The sequence below is a fragment of the Mercenaria mercenaria genome, chromosome 19, assembly GCF_021730395.1.
Source record: "Mercenaria mercenaria strain notata chromosome 19, MADL_Memer_1, whole genome shotgun sequence".
NCBI lineage: Eukaryota > Metazoa > Mollusca > Bivalvia > Venerida > Veneridae > Mercenaria > Mercenaria mercenaria.
Genome location: NC_069379.1, coordinates 12,356,196 through 12,382,071, shown reverse-complemented (window position 1 = coordinate 12,382,071; position 25,876 = coordinate 12,356,196). Strand labels below are relative to the sequence as shown.

The following is a 25,876-nucleotide window of genomic DNA, read 5'->3' as shown; positions in this document are numbered from 1 at the left end:
ATTGTGTCTGAAATCATTAGTCCTCCACCTCTGATAATTCATGTGGGGAAGTTGGCAGTTACTTGCGGAGAACAGGTTTGTACTGGTACAGAATCCAGGAACACTGGTTACGTTAACTGCCCGCCGTTACATGACTGAAATACTGTTGGAAAACGGCGTTAAACCCAAAACAAACAAACAAAACCATTATCAAATTTGTCACACCTTAATTAGCTTTCACCTGTTGTTGTGAAACAATAATCAAATGTACTGAGTTTTTCATCGTAATAATTAATTATTTCTTGGGCAAACAAAATGATAAATTAAATGAATTTATTACACTATTCATAAGAAAATTGATTACCATAGCAGATAGGCTAGGCATCCGGTTACCCCATGGATAGAACGCCGACTAGGCGGTTACCTGACTGCTAGAAGGCAAGCTCGGCTTTCAGTTACATGTATATTTACATCTTGAATTAGGTTTCAAATAGAAAATAAGATTGAACAATATTTGCTGAAAGCTTGAATCTAAATGGGGTCACACATTAAACCGGAATCCACCTAAAAACCGGAATACACCGGAATACACTTTCTATAACCGGAATACACCTGTATTTTTTTAATTAAAGGTATTTTTGAAGGTTTTTTGATATAATTCAATCATATATATCATAAATAATCAACATACCAAAGGAAAATACAATACGTTCATGAAAAACGATTTTATAAGAGATTGAAATTCGGCGACCGCGCGGGAAATTACCATAACCGAAATACACCCGTATTTCTTCAACAAATGCTATTTTTGAAGTGGTTTATGACTGAATTCAAAAATATATATCATAAATAATTAATTTTCAAAATGAAATTAAAATACTTTTGCACATTACGTTTTGTACATGATTGAAAATCGGCGAAGGCACTGGAAATTTGCGTATTCGTAAATGAATTTCCATGCCCTAAAATTCTCTAATGTACACCCGTATTTCTTAAATAAATGTATTTTTAGGGTTTATGATAGAAATCAATCATATCTAAAATAAATAATTAATTTACAAAAATATACATGTACTTTTTCATTATTTAAGATTTTTTTATTCTGTTCTTTGTACTTTCTGGTCAAAAGTCTGAATTTTATGGCCATAGTATGTATCATTTAAAATTATTTACTTTTAGAAAGAAATAAGTAATAAAGATCGGGCTGTTTGAAGTTTTACAAATAATTATGTGAAAATTCGACCGTTTTTATAGAATTTTCCCTACATTACTGTCGATATCTTTTTAAAATCGTTATAGAATTCAAACTGTATTACTTCTTAAGCGGTGTTGAAAACTTGAAGCGATAATATTAAAAAATGAATACACTACGCGCGTTTTTTTGTACGTATTGATTAACAAAAGTTAGACCACGATAATCCGTAAATAGCCAATCGCAAAGCAGACTTGTACCCGTCTATATTTCATATACAACAGTAGCGTTGTATATATATCGGGGGAAACTTGGGCAAAAACGCGTGAATTTCGTGTCAATTTACTATCTAACAATACAGGCTAACGCTGGAGTTAAATGACCTTGCAATATTCTCACCAGTTATCAATGGGATAAAAAAATAAGACTGACTTGGAAGTTAATTCAGTTGACAACGTCTAAATATTAATATCGTAAAAATGACCCCATGTTATTAGATATCAATAAAATTGAATTACAATAAACTACATATTTGTAGTGTGGAACCAACTTGGTAAAAACTTAATTTACACATTCACTGAAACGTTTCCATCATTTGTAACCTTTTATGTTCACTTGTTATTAAAAACAGACATGTCAGCATGATCTTTACATTTGCAAACAACTGGATCCATTTGTTCGAAACTTTAATAGGCGACTGAGTTAACGGTCGATTAACTTTATCAGTAGATTTCGACAGTTTAGAAAACTCAAATGTACTTGTTAAAGATTATAAACACTAAATCATCTTTACAGTAAAATTAAAACATCATACTAGTGTTTCCCACCCACCAAGACTAGTATCCTGAATAGAAATTTAACAGGCGGTTAGTTTAGTAGTTTAATGCAGTGGTCGTGGGTTCGAGCATCATTGGGGTCACGACCATGACTTCTCATATGACCCCAGTACTAGTTTTCATAGGAAACAGACTTGAGAGTGGTTACAATAAGCTTAAACAGTTAAAGCTTTCATCACAATCGAGCTAAAACAAATTACCGGTAGTATAAACTAAACAAAACTAAATTACATCCCGTTAAAGTTTCGAACAACTTGGCCCAGTTAGAAAGTAAAACAACTACGTCATTCTTACAAGAAGGGCACGATATAGTAAAAGGTATTCGTAGTCCTACAAGCATCTACGCACTAACTATATCTTGATAGACAAAGTTAACAAATAAAAAAATAACTAACTAAATAAATAAATAAATAAATAACCTGGCTATCTTCTTGAATCAACGTATCTGTTATCCTGTTTCACCAACATGCAAACTCCTCACAAAACTAATTGTCCAATTTTGAGTATTTTTGAGAAATCCATATTTAACTGTTTATCATGAATTTTGTGACTGCAAATGACTCAAAGTGTTAATGAACGTTAAATCTTAGTAAATCAGGTATTTGAGTAAAACTGAATTTATACAAATAACCTGCATTTTTTCATATGCCCTACTGACAATTAAGCGCTAACGGTACAAAGATGATATTACTCTTATAAAAACACGTTAATCCTAATTTATATAGAACGCGTGGGAGAGTTTTCAATAATTGCAGTTTTTTATGTCACGTGGTCTCCGGTTATGGAAAGTGTATTCCGGTGTATTCCGGTTTTTAGGTGGATTCCGGTTTAATGTGTGACCGTCTAAATGGGTTCACAAAACCAGCGTTCGTACAGAACTTAAATAATCAAGGGACAACAAAGAAGTTATAAATGTTATGACAAACCTGTCTTAAATATTTAGGACATGACTTTAGATGGAAAGATCAGGGTATTTATGTTTTTAATGCAATTGTTCGATGACCATTTATTTAAGAGATACAATGAAAGATTTCACTATGAATTCCGTGTAATCATATTGATGAGTAAACTGATTATGAAACAAACTTTTCTGTCCTGGTTTAAATAAATAACAACATAAAAGGGTGCATGTCATAAACTTTATTTTTATCAATTTATAAAGGTGTTTTTTTTTTTTCAGCTGAAATTCAGATATAAATGGTATGCTGAATCTTTTATCGACAGTTTATTTTTTACAATAAATTAATTGGCACAGAACAGGGTACTTGTATTTTTTATTTTTTTTTTTGAGTCCCTCGGTTATTTTACTTCAGTTTCTCCATTTGCAGGTTACTGTCTATGTGAAAGGGGAGAGTCTAAATATACTGAAGGATGACTGGAGCAAGTCTAGATCTGGATATTTTCAAAGACATACCTGGGTATAAAGGAATACTGAAAGCTGTGCTGAAATACCAGATACAGTTACTGGTGAGTTTCTTTTAGTCTTTCTTTTTATAGACCAGAGGCCGTATTCATAAAGCATCTAAGTATATTAAGTATAAGAAACTGATTATTTACATAGTAAGTATTACTTAGGTAAGAAATTTATTATTTCTTAAGTATTTTGTTATTCATAAAACAACTTAATAAGTAATTCTTGGCTTTTTATCTGTTTATTGTGGACGAAAACATTAAAAAAAAAAACAACATTAATTTCAGACAGATTGAGATACAACATGCACAATTATGTTTAAAGTGCTTTTATCTGAAAAACAACATTTAATCGTACTCCCGACGCCATTTTGTTTTCTGACTCAAGTCATTTATTACGTATCTTAAGTTTAAGCTGTTTTATGAATAGGACTTAAGTTTTTTTACTTAGACTTAAGCTGAAATCACCACAAACTTAAGTAAAATCTTCAACTTAAGTCAAAACTTATACTTAAGATGCTTTATGAATACGGCCCGGCCGTATTTAAAAAATTGTTTGCGGTAACATGACCCAAAGTTTTTTTGTGTGGGTAGGTAGGGAATTTTAAAAAAGAAAAATTTGCATATAATTATATAGGAAAAAAAATATTTTCATTTGACTGGCCAGAAAAAAAATTGGGTCGCAGCAATTTTCGAGGGTTACTAGGTCATGTTACGGCAAACATGTTTTTTAGCTCCACTTTTCGGAGAATAGGGAGGCTATTCTACTCGCCCCAGCGTTGGTGTCAGCATGTCACTTTCTTGGTTTTTCCACAACCTTTGTTTTTCTGTCATATCTTTGTTACTATTGCTTATATCTTACTGTAACTTCACATAAACATTGTCCAGCATAAAAACAAAGTACATGTATGTGCAGAGGCTGGGCCAGTTATACCCAAGGTCAAGTTCACTAAGGTGTAATACTTGGATTATTTTTAAGGTTAAAGTTTTTTGGCAACATTTGTTTTTGTGTTATATCTTTGTTACTGTTGCTTATATCTTACTGCAACTTCACATAAATATTGTCCAGCAAACAAACAAAGTATGTGCAGGGGCTGGGTCCATCATACCCAAGGTCAAGGTCATCAAGGTGTTATACTTGTAATTATTTTCATGTTAAATTTGTTCAAAAGCTTCCTTTATAGACATATCTTTGGTACTTTAAAAGATAATGAACTGAAATTAAAAAATTTCTTTATAACCATCTGCATGTGTGGTTACAATCCCCATAACTCTATTGTATTTTTGACAAAATTGTGCCCCGTTCATGGAACCTGAAGAGCGAACCCTGCCGCAGAGCAGAGTTAAAATATATTAGCTGGGCAGGCTGGAAATGCAGTTCTAGGCAGTACATTTCTTAAAAATGGATAATTTATATATTTGTTTAAACATGTTATAGGCACAATATACAATCATGTAAACTTGTATGTTGTGTCAATTAGATTTTTTTTGTGTGTATTTTAATATTAGTACAATATTACAAAGTAATTGATCGAGAACAAAATTATTGACCATGTTAAACTTTACGAGACAACGTACGCACTGGACTATTAACAGATATCTGTACAGTCACGTATTTTCAGCAACTTGGCAAGTTTATAACTCTAAATGTTTTGTTTTTTTCCATAGGAAACTGAAACTGAAATAAAGCTAAGTACTTCCTGGAAGTTTAACCCATGAAACAGGTTTATTTTCCCTAAAAAAATCCCTAAAATTCCCCTAAACAAGGTAATATCCAACTCTGTCATTGCAGATTTAGTCGTTTTCATTGCTAAGCCTGGCTCAATCCACTTCGTTGTTTTAAACATGGCGTGAGTTACACCTCGTCTTTGTTTGAATATCATCGGCAAATTCTGACATTTTAATCGAAAGCTGTGTCTTATTTGGTAAGTTAAATGTATGTGAAATGATTATCAAATCACGGCGGGTAGTCAACACGACGGCCGTATGTTCAGACACAGCTAAGGTACATGTGATTGCACCTACTTTGATGCTTAACAAACAAATTTAGGGCAATATGTAGTAAACGCACGTATATAATTTTTAGCTCACCTGTCACGCAGTGACAGTGTGAACTTTTGTGATCACCTTTCCTTGTGAACACGACAGAGACCACATTTTGTACGTGATCTTGATCAAAGTTGCAAACAATTTGTATGGGTATAATATCTCGGTTCCTTTTAAAAAGTGGCCAAATCCCATCATGGGTTCCAGAGTTATGGTCCCTACAAGTTTCATAGAGATATTGTCATAATTGTGGCCTCTCGGGAGTTAACAAGCTTTTCCTTTTATTTTATCTGGTGACCTAGTTTTTGACCTCACCTGACCCAGATTTAAACGTCACCTATAGATTATCAAGATCAATATTCTGACAAAGTTTAATTACGATATGGCCTCTAGAGTGTTAACTAGCTTTTACTTAGATTTGACCTGGTGACCAAATTTTTGACCCATCTGACCCAGATTTGAACCTAAATATCATCAAAATTAACATTCTGAAAAACGTTTCATTAATATATGGTCACAAATGTTTCCTCTAGAGTGTTACCAAGCTTTTCCTTTGATTTGACCTGGTGACCTAGTTTTTGAACCCTGATGACCCAAAATCGAACTCGTCCAAGATTTTATTTAGGGTAATATTCTGATCAAGTGTCATTAAGGTTGGGCCAATTTGTGATCTCTAGACTGTTAACAATCTTTTCCTTTGATTTAACCTGGTGACCTAGATTTTGAGCCCAGATGACGCAATATAGTCCAAGATTCTATTGAGGGTAACATTTTGACCAAATTTCATTAAGATTGGACCAAAAGTGTGACCTGTACAATTAACAGTAAAATTGTTGACGACGGACGACGAAGACGGACGACACACACAGGGTGATCACAAAAGTTCAACTTGAGCACTTTTTGCTCAGGTGACCTAATAAACCTTCATTTTTCCTCTAATGACACTTCTTGTAAAATGTAGAATTTTTTCAGTAAAATAAGAAAAGTTTCATGTTAAATATCGTGTGTTTAAGGCAAATACATGGACCAAACTAAAATAGAGCTGTTTACTGTGTGACGCTGTCAAGAAACCGATCCACAAAGAGCTAGTGGATTAAATCTGGCGCCGTTTCACTACAAATCACCACATTTACTGTTCATATTTTCAAAGCTTATTAATTCAATGGGTTGAAATTCTAGAAAGTGTAGTCTTGTGTACGACACATCGTCTCATGATGGTCTCATGATGGTGAACATTTGTGCCGAGTTATTTCAGAATCCCTTAATGCATAAAGAAGTTATGGCACGCACACGAAAAACACACCCAATTTCACCTTTAAGTGTCACTTTAAAAAAAAAGGAAATGAATAAGACGGACATTAACTACACATTTCCGATATTTGTGTGTAAACTTTGCGAGAGGTAAGTGTAATAGTACCGAAGTAATTGCACGACCAAATTTATGAGGACACATATACAAACAGACCGAACAGACAGAACGCATGGTGACTCCTATATACCACCCTCCTTCAAACTTTGTTGCGGGTTATAATTATGAAGAAATATTACAGGAGCTTAGGAAACGCCGATATTTTAAATGTCAGTCGCAAACAGGCATACAGTCTTTTTCCGAAAGTCGCAAGCACTTGTACAGTACTAAAGCAAGCATGCATACAGTCAGGTAATCACACCGAATCTTCTTTCATTGACGATTATAAACAAATTGGAGATTTTAGCAATGATTTTATTTGATTTTACAAAACTAGTGTTGTTTCTTGATCCAAGAAACAGTGGAACTGACATGTAGGTCATTCTTCAAATTGAAATGCAAGAAAATATGTACTTTTGACGCCGACAATGTACAATTTATGGACAAAATCAGTGATCAATCGATTTTATTTTGCTATAATTCTACCTATAATCAGACTAACACATTATATAAAGAAACAAATCATGTTCAGCTTCAAATAAAATATCAATAGACATACCTTCAAAGCAAATCAGTCACTTTAAAATGCTGTTTTTCAACTTTTAGCTGTCAGTTTATTGTTTTGATCACTCGCAAGAGGAAGAGGGGGAGTACAGTCGTTTATAGGGTGTGGTTTACATTTAGCTATTTAATGTACATAAGAAGATTACTTTGGTTTACTCTGAAAAATACATCTGGCTGACAAGTTATATATTGTTAATGTATTTGCCCAACAAATAAATAATGTGGACATCGACAAGAAAACAAAATAAACATAGATACAGTAGAACACTGCATTGGTGCAGGAAGCAGCGAAAACATGCGTTGCAGTTTTAACGGGTCGGCTATCTGACCGCCTCAGCGTTGTGCCAAACTATCAAAATTCTTCTAGAAGATAGTTCATCACATTTCGACAGGAAATATGACGCATGTCGTAAAAGTTTGATTCTGGTTCATTTTAGTATATAATATACAAAATAATCATATCAAATTATCTACTAGGATATTGTAACGATCACACAATGTTTATATTATAGATCGAAGGCCAAAACAGTAAGGTAAACTTATAAAAAGGACGAAATAAAAACATTTCACACGTGTTGGCACGTTTAAAACTGTATATCCATTACATTTAGGAATAAGGCTTAGCTGTTTAATAAACTTTCTATTAAGTTACCTTGAAGTAAAAAAATAAATACATTTGAACGAAACAGATGTATAGTAAAACATGTGTGCTACAAGTTTTCCGATAAAAAATTAAGACTCGTTGCATTTAAATGTATATAATTTTTAACATTCATTAAGTATAAAAAAATATTGATTTTGATTTTGATAAAAGTGCTACAAATGTAGTGTAACAAGCAGGCAGTTATCATATCAGATTACAATACTACCCTTAAAATTGCAGTTTAATGGCGAACACATACATAAATTGTAATTTTGTTTGAACTTATGACATTTAATCACCAAATGTAATAGAAAATTTGTATCAATAACAATTATTGAAAAATTATCATCATTAAGTTCAGAAATTCAAAATGTAAAATATGTAGCACTATATAACAAGGAAGATTTTTTTTTTATTATCAGATGCTTCAATTTAAAACCATAAAGCAGTTTGAGAAACGCAAACCGATATTTTAATGGCGAACACTCGTGTGACTGGCGGCGGAATTTATTTAATAAAAATAAGTAGGTTTGAACCTCGGCAGTCGGATGAAGCACATAGTTTTAGACATCGGCATGGATTACAGTCGGATGATGTAGACAGTGTTAGACCTCAGCATGAATTACAGTCGGATGAAGTACCAGATAGTTTTAGACATCGGCATGAATTTCAGTCGGGTGATGTAGACAATGTTAGATCTCAGTATGAATTACAGTCGGATGAAGTAGATCCAAATAAACCAGATTATACCAAATCGTCGGCAGATGATAATGACACACAATGTGGATTTTTATCACACAGAAAAGCATTTAGTATTGGAATTCTGCTGACGATTATTGTTATTGGGACGATTATTGGTATTGTCTTTGGTGTTACAAATGCTGATAAAAAAGGTACGTATAACCTACGCATAATATTTTGTGAGCTCAGCACGAAACTATTATATCTTATTCTTTATTCATAATTATACATAAGTTTCGCCCTGAGCTCTTGATTTATCATCCTGGGTTGCAACTTTTTTCTGCATTAAAATTATTTTATGTCATTGCAACGAAATGGCTGAAGTTCTTTAACACAAAAGCCAGCACAGTTTGTTTTTTAAGAAATCGGAAATCATAATAATTTATGTAAAAGTTTGGTTTCGATATTCTGTGTTTGTTCTTCGTTAACTAGCACCACCGTATCTAATATAAAAGTATTTAATGATGTGGTGATTCATCTAGTGCAATACATTTCTCCTGCAGTCTATACAGTTAAACATATATCCTTCAAGATATTGATGAGTGCAGTTCAAGACTATGTGGAAAAGGAACATGTACTGATGGCGACAATAAATACATTGAGTTTATTTTATACTAATTTATTTTAGCTCGATTTTAATGAAAGCTTCAAGCTTATTTGAGCCAGTCCCGAGCTCGCTTCCTCGGAAAACCAGTTTTTGGTGTCATATGAGCAGTCATGGTCATGACCCGAGTGGGGCTCGAACCGATGATCTCATGGGTCAGCGGCCGACAGCTTAACCACAAGACCACCGCTCCAAATACATTTAAATACAGTAAGATACATTTTGCTAATGCGATGTTGGAAAAATGGAACAAGATGAGATTTCAGTCAGAGTATATCCGTTTCTAGATAGAAAAATCACAGAATAAAAGACAGTAAAATACGATTTCATTCCATTACTTTGCGTTACCATTAGACGATAGCTGTTTGATTGCATGTGTGTATTCATATGATTGCATGTATACGTGTCACGCTTACAACTGTTTTGGTAAGTAATCGTGAATGATTTACAAGTGTAGATCCTTTACGAAATCACAGGGCTAATAGAATGATTTTTCCCACTTTTCAACGAACGTTTTGAACATACGAAAGACATAACCACCATCCCCGCGAAAAAAATATAAAGTCTTACTAAAGTCTTTAGTTTTCCATTTGACATTTTAAAAAATTATTTCCTGATTATACAGTTTCTTGCCTATCTTATCTCACATTTCTGCATGCTCTGTGAAAAGTATATTAAATAAATTTTTAAGAAGAACGAAAACTTGAAGTACGATAAGAAAACATGTTTTGTTATACTCGTAATAGTTAATGGAAGCTTAAACAGAATATAGCGGGAATAATCCATTTTACTTCTGACTAAACAAAAACGGTATTTTCTATTAAAAACGCTTAACAAAAGTAGTTTTTTTTAGAAATTTCTTATTCTAAAAGTCCATGGTATTACGAAGAACAGAAAAATTGGTTTAGGGCATTCGGGTGAAATGAGCAATATAATGGGATACGTTTATATTTGTATCATTTAAGATATCGGCGACTGCAGCTCAATTCAGTGTGGTAATGGAACATGTATTGATGGCGTTAATGATTATAGATGTTTGTGCGATCCTGGGTTCAAAGGAACCAACTGCGAATTCAGTAAGTCGTTATAAAAACAAAATCCTAAAACCTCGATGGTGTCAATCAATTTATATAAATGTTGAATTTACAAACTATTGTACCGGCTACTTACTATTTGTGAAAGAATTTTCATAACGGGCATAAAAAGGATGATATGGACAATTCAAAATGTGATCAAAATGGTAGTCATTTTCTGTCCATGGCAGGCAGATATATTAAATATCTACAAATATATTTGAACGATATTTTCTTATTTCTGTAAAGTATTTTGTTTTAACTTTCTTTTTTACTGATTCCAATTAACAAGAAGAGTTTATGGGTACCAAAAGTAGTCAAAATACAGAATATTATAAATCATTTTAATCTATTACCAACGTTTTGTCTAGATTAGCCTTACCTAGAATACAAAATAAACTTGCTACGTGAACTGATGTCAGCGTCAAAAGACGTCAGTGACGACGTCGTAAAAAATGTAACAAACAGGCGAATCATAGCATGATACCTAAGTAATTGTGAACAAAAAGCAGTATAAATACAATGGTTAAGCAATACACAGCATTAATATGTAAAGTATATTACAAATCTATACGACGTCATTATAGAATTTTAGAATCCATTCCTTGTGGAGAGACAAAGTATGCAAACAATACATCCAGGAAGACTCTTCTAAAATTCTTTAACAAGTATTTGATATTTAATCTTATTAGGCACAAGAGAGAAATATTCTATAGTATGTAATTGAGATTCAAAATGTTCAGAAACGTTAGAAGTTGTTTTCGGATACTGGTGTATATCATATCTATGACTATTGTTTCTGTACATTGTTAATATCCAAAAAAAAAAAAAAACTCTTTCAAACATGTATTACATGTTTTAAGAATAGCTGCATGACAGATCATGCCTTACACTAAAAAAATGAATTGATCGTACGATAAAATCAATTAGATTCATTTTTATTTAAACAATAGGAACAGATACGTCTAAAACATATTCATACAATACCATTATGTCTTTCTGGTCGACCTAGATAGAACTAAAAATATTGAATGTTCTTGCTAGTTAATATAACCGGGTTTTTTTAGAGCAACAACAGATTAAGTATTTTAATTGTCTAACACTGTCATGTTGACAATACGTTAGAAAATTCCAGTACTGTTTTATTAATTACCAGTCTCAGGCAAAGATGTTTTGTATGCACATACAAAAGGAAAGATTTCTTTTCACGATTAAAAAGTTTCCAGTATCGTACATTCTCATTAATGCCTCATATATTACACATGAATGTTAGTTTTGTGCTGATTTTGACCATTACCTTAATATCGTAATATGCACTGTTAGTATCTATTTCAATGACACTAGTATGCAGGATACTATTGTTAATTTTTAAAACAAAATAATCTAAAAACGAAACAAGATAAGTGGTTTATTATCATAGAAATCTATAAATAATCGTTCAATTTTGCTCTTTAATAGAGAGACAAAACTAGGAGCCATTTTCGTTCCCATACCGGTACCTAATAATTGAAGATAGTTTCTTTAATTAAAACTGATTTTAAGGACTAATTCTATGATCTTAGGAAAAGAAGTAATAGAACCCTGTGATTTAAAACCATTTTCCATTAAGTAATGATCTATACCCTCAATATGAGGAATGTTGTTACGTACATACTTTACGTCAAATGTTGCAAGATTTTCAGACTTAGTAACAATTATATAGAAAAAAAAAGAAAGTAAAATACAATTTCAGTCAATTACTTTGCGTTATCATTAGACGATAGCTGAAAGCATTTTATTGCTTGAAAGTGTAAATATTTGTTTGATTGCATGTGTATTCATATGATTGCATGTATACGCGTTACAGTTATAAATGATATTTTTAACTAATTGTGAAATATTATTGTGTAAAAGAATCCACCCTGTGTTTTAAAACCATTTTCCATAAAGTACTGATCTATACCCTCAATATGAGGACTATTTACAGACTTTACGTCAAAGATATATTTCTTTATGTATTTTAGAGAGTGTTGCAACATTGTAAAATAAAGACCGTTAAGCCTTTATATAAGAAGGTAAAGATTCCATGCATGGTTTAAAAATTTTACCAATAAATATGAAGAAAATTTGCAAATTATACATCTTACACTCAAGAAACATATACAATTAACCTACTGAAAAGTAATTCTCTAAATAACGACTTTAACAGTGCGTTGATAGAGTCATAAACACCATTAACTGACTGCCTCCATGAGCACTTCTTAACCTTAAAACTGTAATACCTTTTAACGGTTAATGGTACTATCCAAATTGAAAGATGGACAAGTTCATTATAGAAATTTAGCAGGGTAAGGGTTAAAACTGTAATACCTTTTTTGATCATGTTTCGATTTAAAAAGTCTTTCTTAATTAAGATTGTTTAAAAGAGAGGTAATGATTTCGCAACAGCTCTAACGCTCATAGCTTCGGCTTAAGCGGAATTCTTTTATGTAGAATCGGTAATATCGAAGGAGCAGAAAATGTAACAATACTGATTCATTGGTTCACCATGTGTGTAAAGTCATTTCCATTTAATTAAGCATTCAAAGTATAATGATATATAGCATGTTAAAACATATTTTCTTAAAGATATTGATGAGTGCAGTTCAAGTCCATGTGGTAATGGGACATGCAATGATGGCATAAGTAATTACATATGTACATGCGATGGGGGTTTCGTTTTGAGGAGGCTGCGTTTTTGGTGCGTGGCATTCCCTGTTTGATATTATTCTTTGTTTTAATGGTACACACTGCCAACACAGTAAGTTGTTTACTCATCTATATTTGTTGTCCTGGTCTTGAGCTGGTGTGGAGTAAATCCGAAGATAAAGGAATTGTAGAAGTTAATGCACACAGACGTCGTTTTCATTAAGTTACTTTGAGATGACAACTAACAATGACTGCAAAACATGTTATTGTTTACAACTGTATTTATGTAAAAGGTGGAAAGTTTTATCACTACCTTGCTATAATATATAACAAAATTATCATTTCGTAGTTAAACATTTAATGTAAAAGTGTATTTATCCTTAGGCATGTATGTATAAACTTTAATTGTTCAACGATTTCTTTGGTAATAAATTATCATTTTGATATAACAACGGTACTGATATGAAAAATACAATGCACCTTTCCAAAATGCTGCGGCTAATCTGTATCAATTGAATGGTTGTGTCTGGTAAATATAAAAATTCAGGCTGTCCATGTGTTTCGTTAAGCGAGTACAGCCGTAATGACAATCAGTCAAATCCGTTTGATTAGTATTCTCCGTACGCCATTTAGGTATTTTTCGAAATATTCCATACATATAGATTTCGTGGATTACGTATCGCACGGAAATGGCCGAGCATCGTTATGTGTTCGCTACGAAACTTTAGAAATTGCCAAACCTCATTAGCATTTGAGGACATATTTTCTTAAAGATATTGATGAGTGCAGTTCAAGTCCATGCGGTAATGGAACATGCATTGATGGCATAAATAGATACAGATGTTCATGTGATAACGGGTTTAATGGAACAAACTGCGAACACAGTAAGTAGTTAACTTATCTATCATTTATCTGTTTATATTTTTAAATATAGAAATCGTAGAAGGTAACAGAAAGATTTTTGATTAATATATTTACAATATTCCATTTTCAAATCGTCATTCTAGCTAAGTCAGAAATTGAATGTACTTTTTATTTAAACCATGTAAACTGTGACGGTGCTATTATACATTTGATAATAAAGACGAAGTAAAGTGTGAAAACTTAGGATGATCGGTATTTCAAGAGTGGCATCTCAACATATTATATTTATATTATGATCAGTAAGAAAAACATGCATATAGCAGTGATAACGTCCGGCTTCTTATTATTAAATCACTATACCTTGTGGATATAGCTTTCGCATTGTCTGTTCATCTGTACCATTACTTTGCGTTACACATATCGCTTACACTTTTGAATGACCGTCATGAAATTATATGATTGTATGGGAATGCTATTCAACATTATGACTTGCTATCCCGTGTTTTAGCACATCTGAGCACAAAGATCTCAAGGTGAGCTATTGTGGTAGCACTGTGCCCTCGAGCGTCTTTGTTCGTTGTCATTCGTCATTAAACATTTCATTGTTAACACTAGAGATTAAAATTTTCCACAATCGTAGTAAAACTTAGTCAGAATGTTTGTTGTAAGAAAAATTGCGGCAGAATTTGAAACTGGTTCATCTTGGTACGTCAGGCTTTTAAGTACTATTTGGCAAAATATTAGTGTTAAAATTTTGGCTATTTTTTGCTACAATAAGGGCTGGGTATGTATCTGGATTATCTAGGATCAAAATTAAAGTCACTAGTGGAAGTTATAGAAAAACTTCGTTTACACACAAGAGGTAGATATATTACCAAAAATATTGAATTATAAAAAAAAAAACACCAAAAAAAAAACAACAAAACAATAAAAACAATTAATTTTGAGTACAATATTCTAGTCTTTTAGTATTGATTTAATCATTTCTAAACTTTTTAAGCTTGAAACTTCTTAACATTTAATTTCCATGTAGTCTATCTTACCGATCATCCTACCTATCAATACAATCAAGAAAGTAGATATCTCGGAAGCACCGAAAACAAGGCAAACAGTGAAAGTCATTGTTAAGTGAAAACTTTTTAATATTTAATTTGCAAAGTTTCATTTAATGAATTGACTTATCACCAAGGTTTTTACGTCTGACACAGTTAGTTTATTGTTCCTTTTAACTGGTGTCATACAGGTGCATGAATAAACATCTGATAAGATTATTATTTATGTAATTGATTGATCTCTAGTACTATATCTACTAGAGGCAATGATTTATTTTCGCTCTTTATGAAACCTGGTTAGGCTGTTTAACTGTACAAAATCTAGATCTTGTTTGAAACTTGATTATCTGTTGCTCGAGGTTGTTTCATAGACACTCTAGATAAGATGCCATATTGTCTACATGAAACTTAGTCAGAACATTTCTCTTTATTCATTATAGAACAAATTAGCGAAAAATATTTTGGATATAAGACTAAGTAATAAGGTCATATCATAGAAACATATTCATAACACTCTGAAGGCATATTTTGTATCTGCTCTGTATAAACTTGGTCAGAAAGTTTCTATTTCTATAACATCTGGATCAAGTTTAAAATTTGGTTATCTTTGGTAAATAACTATGTAAGTAGGAGGTTAAATTATAAAAAATAAAACATTCTTTTTAGAGTCAATATTTTCTATTTGTTCTTTATGAAATATAGTCAGAATATTTGTTTTCATGAAGTCTAGATCGGTTTAAGTAGTGTATTATCTCGGATTAAAATCAAGGTCACTATGTCAAATGAAAGAAATAAAAACGGTGTTTAACATTTAGAGATCTAAGGGCCTTCTTTTGACCAAAATTCATAAATTGTACCACTTTTAGTTAAGACAAACATTCTGACAAAGTTGCGATATAATCTGGAGTGTTTACGACGACGGAAGATGGACACCGGTCAATCACACTAGCTGTATTTGCCCGCATTAGTTAAGATGCTCAACTTCTAATGTTGAAGTGTTGAAGTAAATTTTAATAAAGGAATGTAAAATACTACTTATGATTTTTTTTGTAATACAAATTGTTTCTGACGAACAGAAAAAGTCAAATCTATGTTCTCCAAAGCAAAGTGGTGGCATAATAAGGCAGACACCATCACTATTTTGGAATTGTTTTCCTATCGGACATGGTATAGCTGGATTATGTCGCGGTGGTCCCCTTGAAATATTGATCGCCAAAGGGCCCTCTGTCCACTTCGTATTAATTCGAAAATGTCTATTATCGATATGATAATACTTAGACTATTGAACAAATATTTATCAAGATATGGATGAGTGCATCTCAAGTCCTTGTATAAAAGGAATATGCATTGATGATATCAATAAGTACAGATGCTCATGCGATGATGGATTCAATGGAATTAACTGTGAGCACAGTAAGTTGTTTACTGATAAATTCGTCTTATCGTTTGGGACTGAGTTGAAAAAATAATTGTTTCAAACATTGAAAACGTATCATAAAAAGCAATTGAAAGGCAGAAATATTTCAACTTGGTAGGTGGAGTTGCTACATTTGTATGTAATGCTTGGTGCTAAAGTTATTAAACCTTTAAGAAATAAAGCTTAGTAAAGAATCAGTTAAGAAAATAAGAGAGCAATATAAATAAAGCAAAGTTCATTGTACGTAAATCAATGTCAGTATCTTTACGTTTTTATTATCATAGACATTCAAAGAGAAATAGTCAAAAGAATGTTTAAACATATTTTCTTTAAGATATTGATGAGTGCAGTTCAAGTCCATGTGGTAATGGAACATGCATTGATGCCATAAGTAATTATAGCTGCTCATGTGATAAAGGGTTCAATGGAACAAACTGCGAACACAGTAAGTTGTTAAGTTATCCACTGTCGTTGTGATTGTCTCCGTTATAGATAGGCTAAATCCGTTTGATATTCCGCAGTACAAAAATCATAGAATTTAAGGCAATTAAAATGCACAGACGTTTTAAGCTATTTTGAATTGACGATATCTGTAAAATAATTTATCTCTTGCATTGCATAAATAAAACTGATAAATTGATAAACTTTTTATTCAAATTTTACTACTCTGTTGGATATGCGTTCTTGTTTGTTTATTCTATTATACGATATCTATTTACATACATTTCTGAAAGACTTCGGATTTTGATGTTAGATTGTGTATAAAAAGGATCTTATAAAATGTTTTCATTTACACTCTTGGTTAAACTAGAATGGAATATAGTGACCTTTATAAGCAGGCTTTTGGTATAAATGTAGTTGTAGTCACTAAATCAGGGTTGACTTTAAATCTTCATGCAAAACAAAAACGATTACTATAAAAAATATAGTCTACATGTTATTTGAAATGATCATGTCTAATCAGAAATACATTAGGTTAATTACAGAGAAAAAAATATCATTTTAAGTACATATAAGAAGTTTTAAAAAGCCATATACTATATATTTTGTTACGCTTGAACACTTTTTTCGTTAAGATATTGATGAGTGCAGTTCAAGTCTTTGTGGTAATGGAACATGCATTGATGGCATAAACAGTTACAGATGCTCGTGCGATGATGGATTTAAAGGTCTAAACTGCGAATACAGTAAGTTATTTACACAACTGACGTCTTGGTTGTCTCCCCGTAATGAGTCTGCTTAATGTTTCTATGTACATAAAGCGTACAATTAAAGGCTGTCCAGATAACAAAGGTTTTCAGTCTGTTATTTCGAGTTGCTATTTGACTGAAACTGAGAAATATCTAAACTTCTGGATAGAACAACCAGAAGGACTGACCCACATTAAATTGCGGTTCGTCTTCTAATATATTTCAGCCTAGTAACAATCTACTCAATTTCATTTCATCGATTCTATTTTGATGGTTTTGAGTTTTAGCTGTAATCGAATGTACATTGTAAAATGTTTGCTTCTACTTTGGAAAGTTCCGAACCTCGTCAAGTATCAACCGTGCAGTATCGCGAACAGGGCTCGAAAATCATTGCAAAAATGTTATTCATACAAAATATATTGTACATTTATATATTGTTACAAGCTGTAAAATGATAAATGCAAACATACACGGTTTATAATAAGAATAAAACGGTTTGTAATATAAACTGATTAGTTAAGAGTAATTAGAGAAAATGGTAATCATACACTCAAAGTATGTAAATTCAATTCAGTAGCTGTGAAAACAGACTGAACCAAACCTAGTGCACCATTATTTAGCTTGGTTGCATTCTATGCTTCTAAAAGTCTTTTCATAGATTTTATTAACTATCAAAACAGAGATCTTTAAGGCGGTCGTAAAACAGTCTCCCCCTACTTGGCTTCAGTATATGTACTGGTCCTTTGGGGTCATGGAGTGTTTTCAATACCTATCTTATAGAATTCCGCTTAAGCCGGTGCAAGAGACGTGAGGAGTGTTGCACATATCAATACCTGTCATGCATATTATTACCTGTCATGCATATCATTATCTCTCATGCATATCATTCCCTCTCATGCACTGAGTCTGACATCATTTTGCTTGATTGCAGTTTATATCATATATGAAACAACATAGAATATTTTCACAAAACATTGGCAAAAGTCTTTAATTCACTTAAATTATACAAGTCCTTTAATTTGAAATGTTAAACATCTTCCAGAGTGTATAAAAGTTTAAAGTAGGTATTTATTGGTTTATTATACGTTTTGTGCCACTGATACGATACATCCTTACGGGTTTAGACTTTGCGACTTTAGAATACGATAATCAAAAGAATATAATTATGACATGTTTAAACATGTTCTCTTCAAGATATTGATGAGTGCAGTTCAAGCCCATGTGAACATGGATCATGTTTTGATGGCATTAATAATTACAGATGTTCATGTAATGATGGATTCAATGGAACAAACTGTGAGCACAGTAAGTTATTTCTCTACTGCCGTTGCTTGTTTACTGCTTAGCGTTTGGTTTGACTAGATCGATTTTACATTTTTCACTCAAGGCGGTTTATTGTGATCACTCGCTAACCATCAACATTTTCTTCAAAATTACACCTATTCTAAAATCATTAGTTGACAAAAGATAAATATGTTTTGGTGGATCATCTTTCAAAATTGTTCAAAATTATCCACTTGGTTGAATGGAGGAACCAACTGAGCTAAAGATAGAAACAATATTCAAATGATATATCAACACAACCATTTGGTTCATAAAAATTGTTTTACACTTTAACAAGATTGTTCCAACCATGACGACTCTTCAAAAAACCTTATCGATAATGATATAAAATGTATATAATGGATACTTCAAAAGTATTATTATCAGAAACCGTTTATCTTCTTGTCAATTAATTCCACACAAATGTTCCTTGTACGACCCTCTGTCGAGGTAGTAGCCAATTTCTCAAAGATGGAAATCTTATAGACTTTATAGACAGGTGTGGGGGGGGGGGGGGGGGGGGGGGGGGGGGGGGGCATTGCAACCGAAGCTAAAGATAAAAAAAATAAAAAAGAGAAAAATATATCCTCTTCTCTTAAGCTTTTTAAGCTTTTTAATTATAAAACATATCACAGACATGTGTATTTGGTGACTCCCTGCGTAGTAGTTTGTTCATTCTATTCTGAATAAAAACCAAAATAACCTTACGACCACTAGGACGCGTTGTTAATTTTCCCTTTACAAGTATGTAGAAGTTTAAATAACATGCATGCTAAATTTCAAAATAATTTGATAGGAATGGTTTCACATGACCCAATACTTCGAGTGTCTAATAATTGCAATACAAATGTTCTTTTAAAGGCGATCAGCAGCCAAATACATGTATATTCATAACATTTCAATTTTTCAACAAATGTGGCTGACAGAGCTTAAAGTAGAAGAGATAGGTGCCATCCCTTATCAAAACACTGGTCTGATTTTAGCTCTACGGAAATCGTTGAAAATATCTTCTCCTCTGAATCTGCAAGCCATTTTTCACAGTCTTTTTTGAAGAAATTTAGACATTCGGTGAGCGATTAAGAATAACAAATACCATCTTGTTTCGAAATCGCATTTTGAGATAACCCTAAACGGTTTTGTTTTCATCGATACTATTAAAATACTAGACATCAGTTATTTTGTAGGTGTTAATATCAATTTTATTAACAATTGTTATTATATATGTATTTACTACAGAACAATTTACTGACATAATTATGATTGTATAAGATAAAGGTAAGGGTAGATTTCTCCAAGAACACAGCCAAGAGCAACGTATTTGCAGAGTAGCCCCCCCCCCCCCCCCCCCCCCCCCCCCCCCAAAAAAAAGCGGTAAAGGACATGTATTGATTTACATTGTAGATATTGATGAGTGCATCTCAAGTCCATGTGGAAACGGGACATGTATTGATGGTATCAATGATTACAGATGCTCATGCGATGATGGATTTACCGGAACCAACTGTGACTACAGTAAGTTGCATATATTTATTGTCTTATGGGAGTCGAGTAACATGTGCAATAATGATGACGTCACCAAGCCGGGAGTCATGTAGTTTCTATATTTTATGAAGTATGAAAAACCGTTAAGGTCAAAAATGAAATTACAACAACATGATGACCAATTAAGCTCCAGTCCAGACGAGAACGTCTTCCTTGTCATGTTCATGTACAAATAAAATTTATTGTGGGTCGTCCCTCGTAGACTCGTGTTGCATGTAGATAAGTATTAAATTTAAAAGCTATGTACGTATATGTATGTATGTATGTATGTTGCACGTGTTATAATAACTGTTGGTAACGACTTACGACTACCGGTATATTGAACCAACGGTCCGTATATGCAGTAAAACTAGTTTATAAGCAGAAATATTTCTTTTGTGCAATCATATTTGTTTAAACGATTGTTCATTATGCAGAAACGCTTTAAAGTCCGTTTAACCATCATTGCTATTAAATGCAAGTGCTGTGAGAAGTATTCCTTTTTCAAAAAACAAGAAGGTAGATGATTAATAAATAACTATACGTTTATAAAATAAATACCCAATTTTATCTGTTTAGCAGGATATCAAGTTTGGTTATGTTATTAACTAAATAAATCAATCAAACACTCAAGTGTAAAATGTATTTCAAGCATATGAAAGTAAAGGGTAAAATAATATCAGTTAAACTCAATGTTTTAAAGGCCTCAAGAATTTTCATTATTGATAATTGTCTCTTCAAACTGATTCCCGTACCGTTTTATAGGACATTAATTCTTTAACAAAAACGCTATATGTTATTATCCCTTTATGAAGATTTAGATAAAACACAAAGAGTAACAATTTTATAATTATTTAGGCTAATGTTTGATACAATATTCGATGTTAATCAGTATAAAATGAAATATCAATGAGCGTATTCACAATGGTAATGGTGTATAATACAAAAATAGTACACTGATGGAACAATTTTCACAAGTTTTCTGGGCCATTTCATGAAGGTCTGATAATTTCATGAACCCAGTGAGGCGATGAGAAGAGCGTTTGGAGCCAACATCTATATCTGCTTGATCCAAGAGATTATGTAATTGCCTTACAATACTTTCTTTATAATAAGAACTAAGAACGCAGTTAAGTTAACAATATGATGTACATAATTCCAGTGTTATCTGATTGTTTAAACATTTTGCGTTACGACGGAAACAGTACTGATGGTGTTTATACAATCAGAACAGGGAACGGTCATCAACATTTTGATGTGTACTGTGACATGTCCACTGATGGTGGGGGATGGACGGTATGGCTAAAATATGTAAACATTTCCTTTAAAACACAAGTCAAAATAGATCCACCTATTTTCAGAAAATTGCTTAACTTTTAACAGACATTTACAGAGACTGCATTATTACAAGCACGGTCAAATATCTGGTTGAATTAAAAGAATTCTGCATCCAGATCGAGGTATTGAACTCGCATCTGTGAAGGGCAAGCAATTCGAAGTCTGTACATATACAACTTAGATATTAGTGAAAAGCCTCAGCTAAAGCTATCCAGTGAAGTAAATCATAATAAAATATTGAAACTTATTATGCATTGTATTAATTTAAAGTTTGAATGAACAGTTTTACAATGAATTGAATCTGTTCTGTTTCATGCAGAAGAAAATGGTAAAATATTGAAGTATATTACATTTTCAAATACCTGTAAAATAGGTATTTCAGCACCGCTTTGACGGGACAGTAGATTTTTACAGAAACTTTACGGAATATGAGACAGGATTTGGACATCTTACCACAGAATTTTGGTTGGGTAAGTTGCATCGTCGGGTATAAAGAACTTGTTAATCGACTTTTTCATATATGTTTCTATGATATAATATCATTAGCATTTCAATTAATGAAACGCATTTGTATATGATGATTGTATTATTAATATTTGTTAAATCACTCAACCCTCTTCTTTATATCTCGTTATTTCAAATGTTGGTATTCAAGCTCCTCATAGTAAAGAAATGCTCTTTAGATCGAATTACTCTAATTACAGGTCTGAATTACATTCAAGAGTTAGCCGGTCAAGATCAAACGGACTTACGTATTGATTTAGAAGCTGCAAACGGCACGAAAGCATACGAAACATTTGACAAGTTCTCCCTTTCTTTGGGACCATCTTATACACTATACCTCGGGTCAACCATAGCTTCGTCTGGAAGTTTGTAATATTATATTATTCAACATTTTCATACTGCTCCATATAGCATAAATACTATTGCCTAATGTCTGCTAAATATAACTTTCAGTGATTGTGCCATACAGATCCGCCTCTGACAGGGATCGAACTTTTGACCTCCCTATTAAGGGGCAAGTGCATTATTCATTAGGCCATCGCATTATTGTGGGTCTTTGCTGAAATGTTATCATGTAAGGTAATAGATATTTTGAAAATAATTCCTACAGGTATAGTGCATTTCAATTGACCTGGCGGGGCGTGGTTTCGCGACGGACCACTGTATTATTGTGCAGGATATGTAGTTTGTTTTTATTTTGTTTTTGTGTGTGTTTCTTTTTTCTGTCTTTCTGTTCTTTCTGGTTCTTTTTTTAATTTCATATTTTATGTTCATTTAATGATCACAGATAATTAATACTACGTAATAATATTCAATTAAAAATCTTCTGTCTCACTAGCAGTATCAGTTGCTTCACTGTCAGAGTCGTTGTCACTTGAATCAGTCAAGTCTATCACTAAGCGATCAATAGCAGAGTCTACTACAATATCCCGGCGCCTGTAGTCGTTCTCGTATTTCTGGGCATGCGCACAAGCGTTTCTTCACTGCAACCCGCCAATCTCGTTCAAGGAGGCATGTGTCAATTTCAACACGTGATCGTGTCTGTGGGTCACGTTGCGCTGTTGGACAGCCCTTTTCAATTGACTCCAGATTAACTCGATTGCATTTAGGTCCGGATGGTAAGGAGGAAGTCCAAGCACTTCGTGTCCACTTGCCTGTACTACGTTTTCAAGGACGTATGAAGTCTCGGGCTTCTTCTGTCTCACTAGTTGCAAAAGCTGGGGACGGAGAAGCTTCGGATCAAACGTGATGCCGTGATCACTCAGCCATTTCTAAAACAAATAAATACAATTGATTGCAATAAATCAGGAATATTACTTATCATCATCATCATCATCATCATCATTATTATAATTATTATTATTATTGTTTTTTAGTGGCATTAATCATATTCATTGTTACAAGTAAAACAGTTTATAATTTGCGTACCTTGATGTCGGCCTTTCTGGTGGACGATGTAGGGCATTTATCACTCTTCATAGAATGATAAGACGCATTGTCGAGTAGTATGGCAGACTTCTGATGCAGGCTCGGAAGAAGCCTTTCCGTCTTCCACTTCAGGAACTACTCCCCGTTCATCTCGTGATGATAGTCAAAACACTGTCAGTATCTCGACTTTGCCAGCAGTAGTTGGCGGTGTAACCTGTGTCGACCAAGGTTTCGTCGACAAAAACAAACTGAAATCCCTCCCTCTGCAGCCTGTCCTTCCGTTCATAGAAGTGTAATCTTTGCTCCAAAACCGACTGTTTTTCCACCAAGACCTTTCTTTGGCTTTTTGTCTTTATCCAGATGAAACCAAGTTGGTGCAAGGTCTGATGTAGGTGAGAACGGCTCAAGGATATGCCAGATCTTCACGAAGAGCACCAAGAAGGTTCTTTAGTGTGGGAAGCTGGCGAAGAACGGTGTAAAATTCGAAAATCTTGTTCCGTATTGCCGTCTCATCAACATTGTCTATGCATTTGTACCTGTGCTTCTTGGTTACTGCTGCTGGACGGTTATTATTTTCTTTCTCCTTGACAACACGCTGCACGGTTCTTTCACTGACGCCAGTAGCTATGGACGTTCTTAGAGTGCATGCACCTGGTGGTAACTTGGAAGGCTGCTTAGATTCTTTCTTAAAGAAGCTGAATACTTTTGAAATTATGCTTCTACGTTGGTCATTTATTTTTGCCATTTTACGAGTGTAAAGAAAACCAGTAATTTACATTTAATGTAACATGAAACACTGTGCACGTAATGCACGTGCATCATACTACGCTGATTTCTTATTCAGAGCTCCTCTATCTTACATTGTAATCAATGTAGCTTTGAATTTCTGTCGTTGGTTACCGAAGGATTACGGAATTAAACAGTTATATTGCTCTATCTATTTTGCTCATTTTTGAGGTTACCCTTATTTGCATAAGTCAGACTCTTGTTTGCATAACTCCGACCCGCCAGGTCAAATGAAACGCACTATAATTGTTATCATAATTGAATTACAGGTAATGCAATCAATTCTGATTTATAAACTTTGTTAAATGATCTATATCGACGTCTTAACAAGAACACGTTTACATACTGCATTTGTATCGCTACTGATCATGCTGATAGTTTTCTAGTTGTACACATTTTTTTGTAGTTTAATTCTGTTTGAAGACTCAGTTAGAGCGAGGTGTTATTATTTTGCTTTCTTGCATTCTTTACGGCTCAAGCATTTTCTTATAGCTTTAACTGCAAAAACTTCATTTATTAAAATGCAAACTATGGCCCTGGAGAATTTACCTCTGCAGCATTGTCAGTCGATTTTTACCTGCAAAATGTGGTTTACACCTTCATAAGTCCTATCGGTTATTTATTGAAATGATAATTTCATACAAAAACAGAATAATGCTTATGAATTTTACTGTACTGTCACATTTACTTCTAAATAAATTACCACATGAGTTATTCAGTCGAGTAGATATTCGACACAATTGTTTTCTGTCAATTTATGTTCTGAAAAAAAGCAAAACAAATCTGTATTGGATGTTCAAATCTTACATTATTGAAGTTGCCTGCGCCAGTGATTTTAATTCCTGTCGCAATGACATTGATTTTAATAGATGCCATTTTGTTGTATCCAGCAACAGTAATTATTCCTAGACTTATTATCAATTAATATTAGTACTTACCTTAAAATTATTTAAAGTCAACTTTAACACTTGGTTTTAAAACTAATGGCTAATTTCATTGATAAGTTTACATGCTGCAATATAACTGAATATGTGCAGTGAACACATCTCTTTGGGAATTGTAATTACAGGTTGTGTCCCTACTATCCTTAGCTGACCTTTTAACTGTTCAGTTGAACGTTTAATGTGTTTGGTTTAGTTAAGCTGATGTTCAATTTATGGAAGAGTAATAAAAATAATATTCATTGTGGGACCTCTAACTCATTGTCAGGGTGTTGGCATTTTAGATTATTGATATTTTTCTTGCACAAAAAATAATGGTGCATTGTGTTTATGTTATTTCTAAGTGATA

General features: G+C 33.0%; 1 protein-coding gene across 1 annotated transcript; it reads left to right on the top strand.

Annotated features, from left to right (window-relative positions):
• The first annotated feature begins 8,542 nt into the window (after positions 1-8,542).
• LOC123541841 (fibropellin-1-like) lies at positions 8,543-25,495 on the top strand. The gene is made up of 12 exons (XM_053531168.1): positions 8,543-8,971; positions 10,389-10,499; positions 13,104-13,192; positions 13,912-14,047; positions 16,382-16,492; positions 16,831-16,941; positions 17,573-17,683; positions 18,881-18,991; positions 20,411-20,521; positions 21,693-21,826; positions 22,242-22,338; positions 22,826-25,495. Exons 1-12 carry the CDS (start codon positions 8,554-8,556, stop codon positions 22,933-22,935), a joined length of 1,650 nt encoding a protein of 549 aa, XP_053387143.1. The 5' UTR covers positions 8,543-8,553; the 3' UTR covers positions 22,936-25,495.
• Positions 25,496-25,876: the final 381 nt, after the last annotated feature.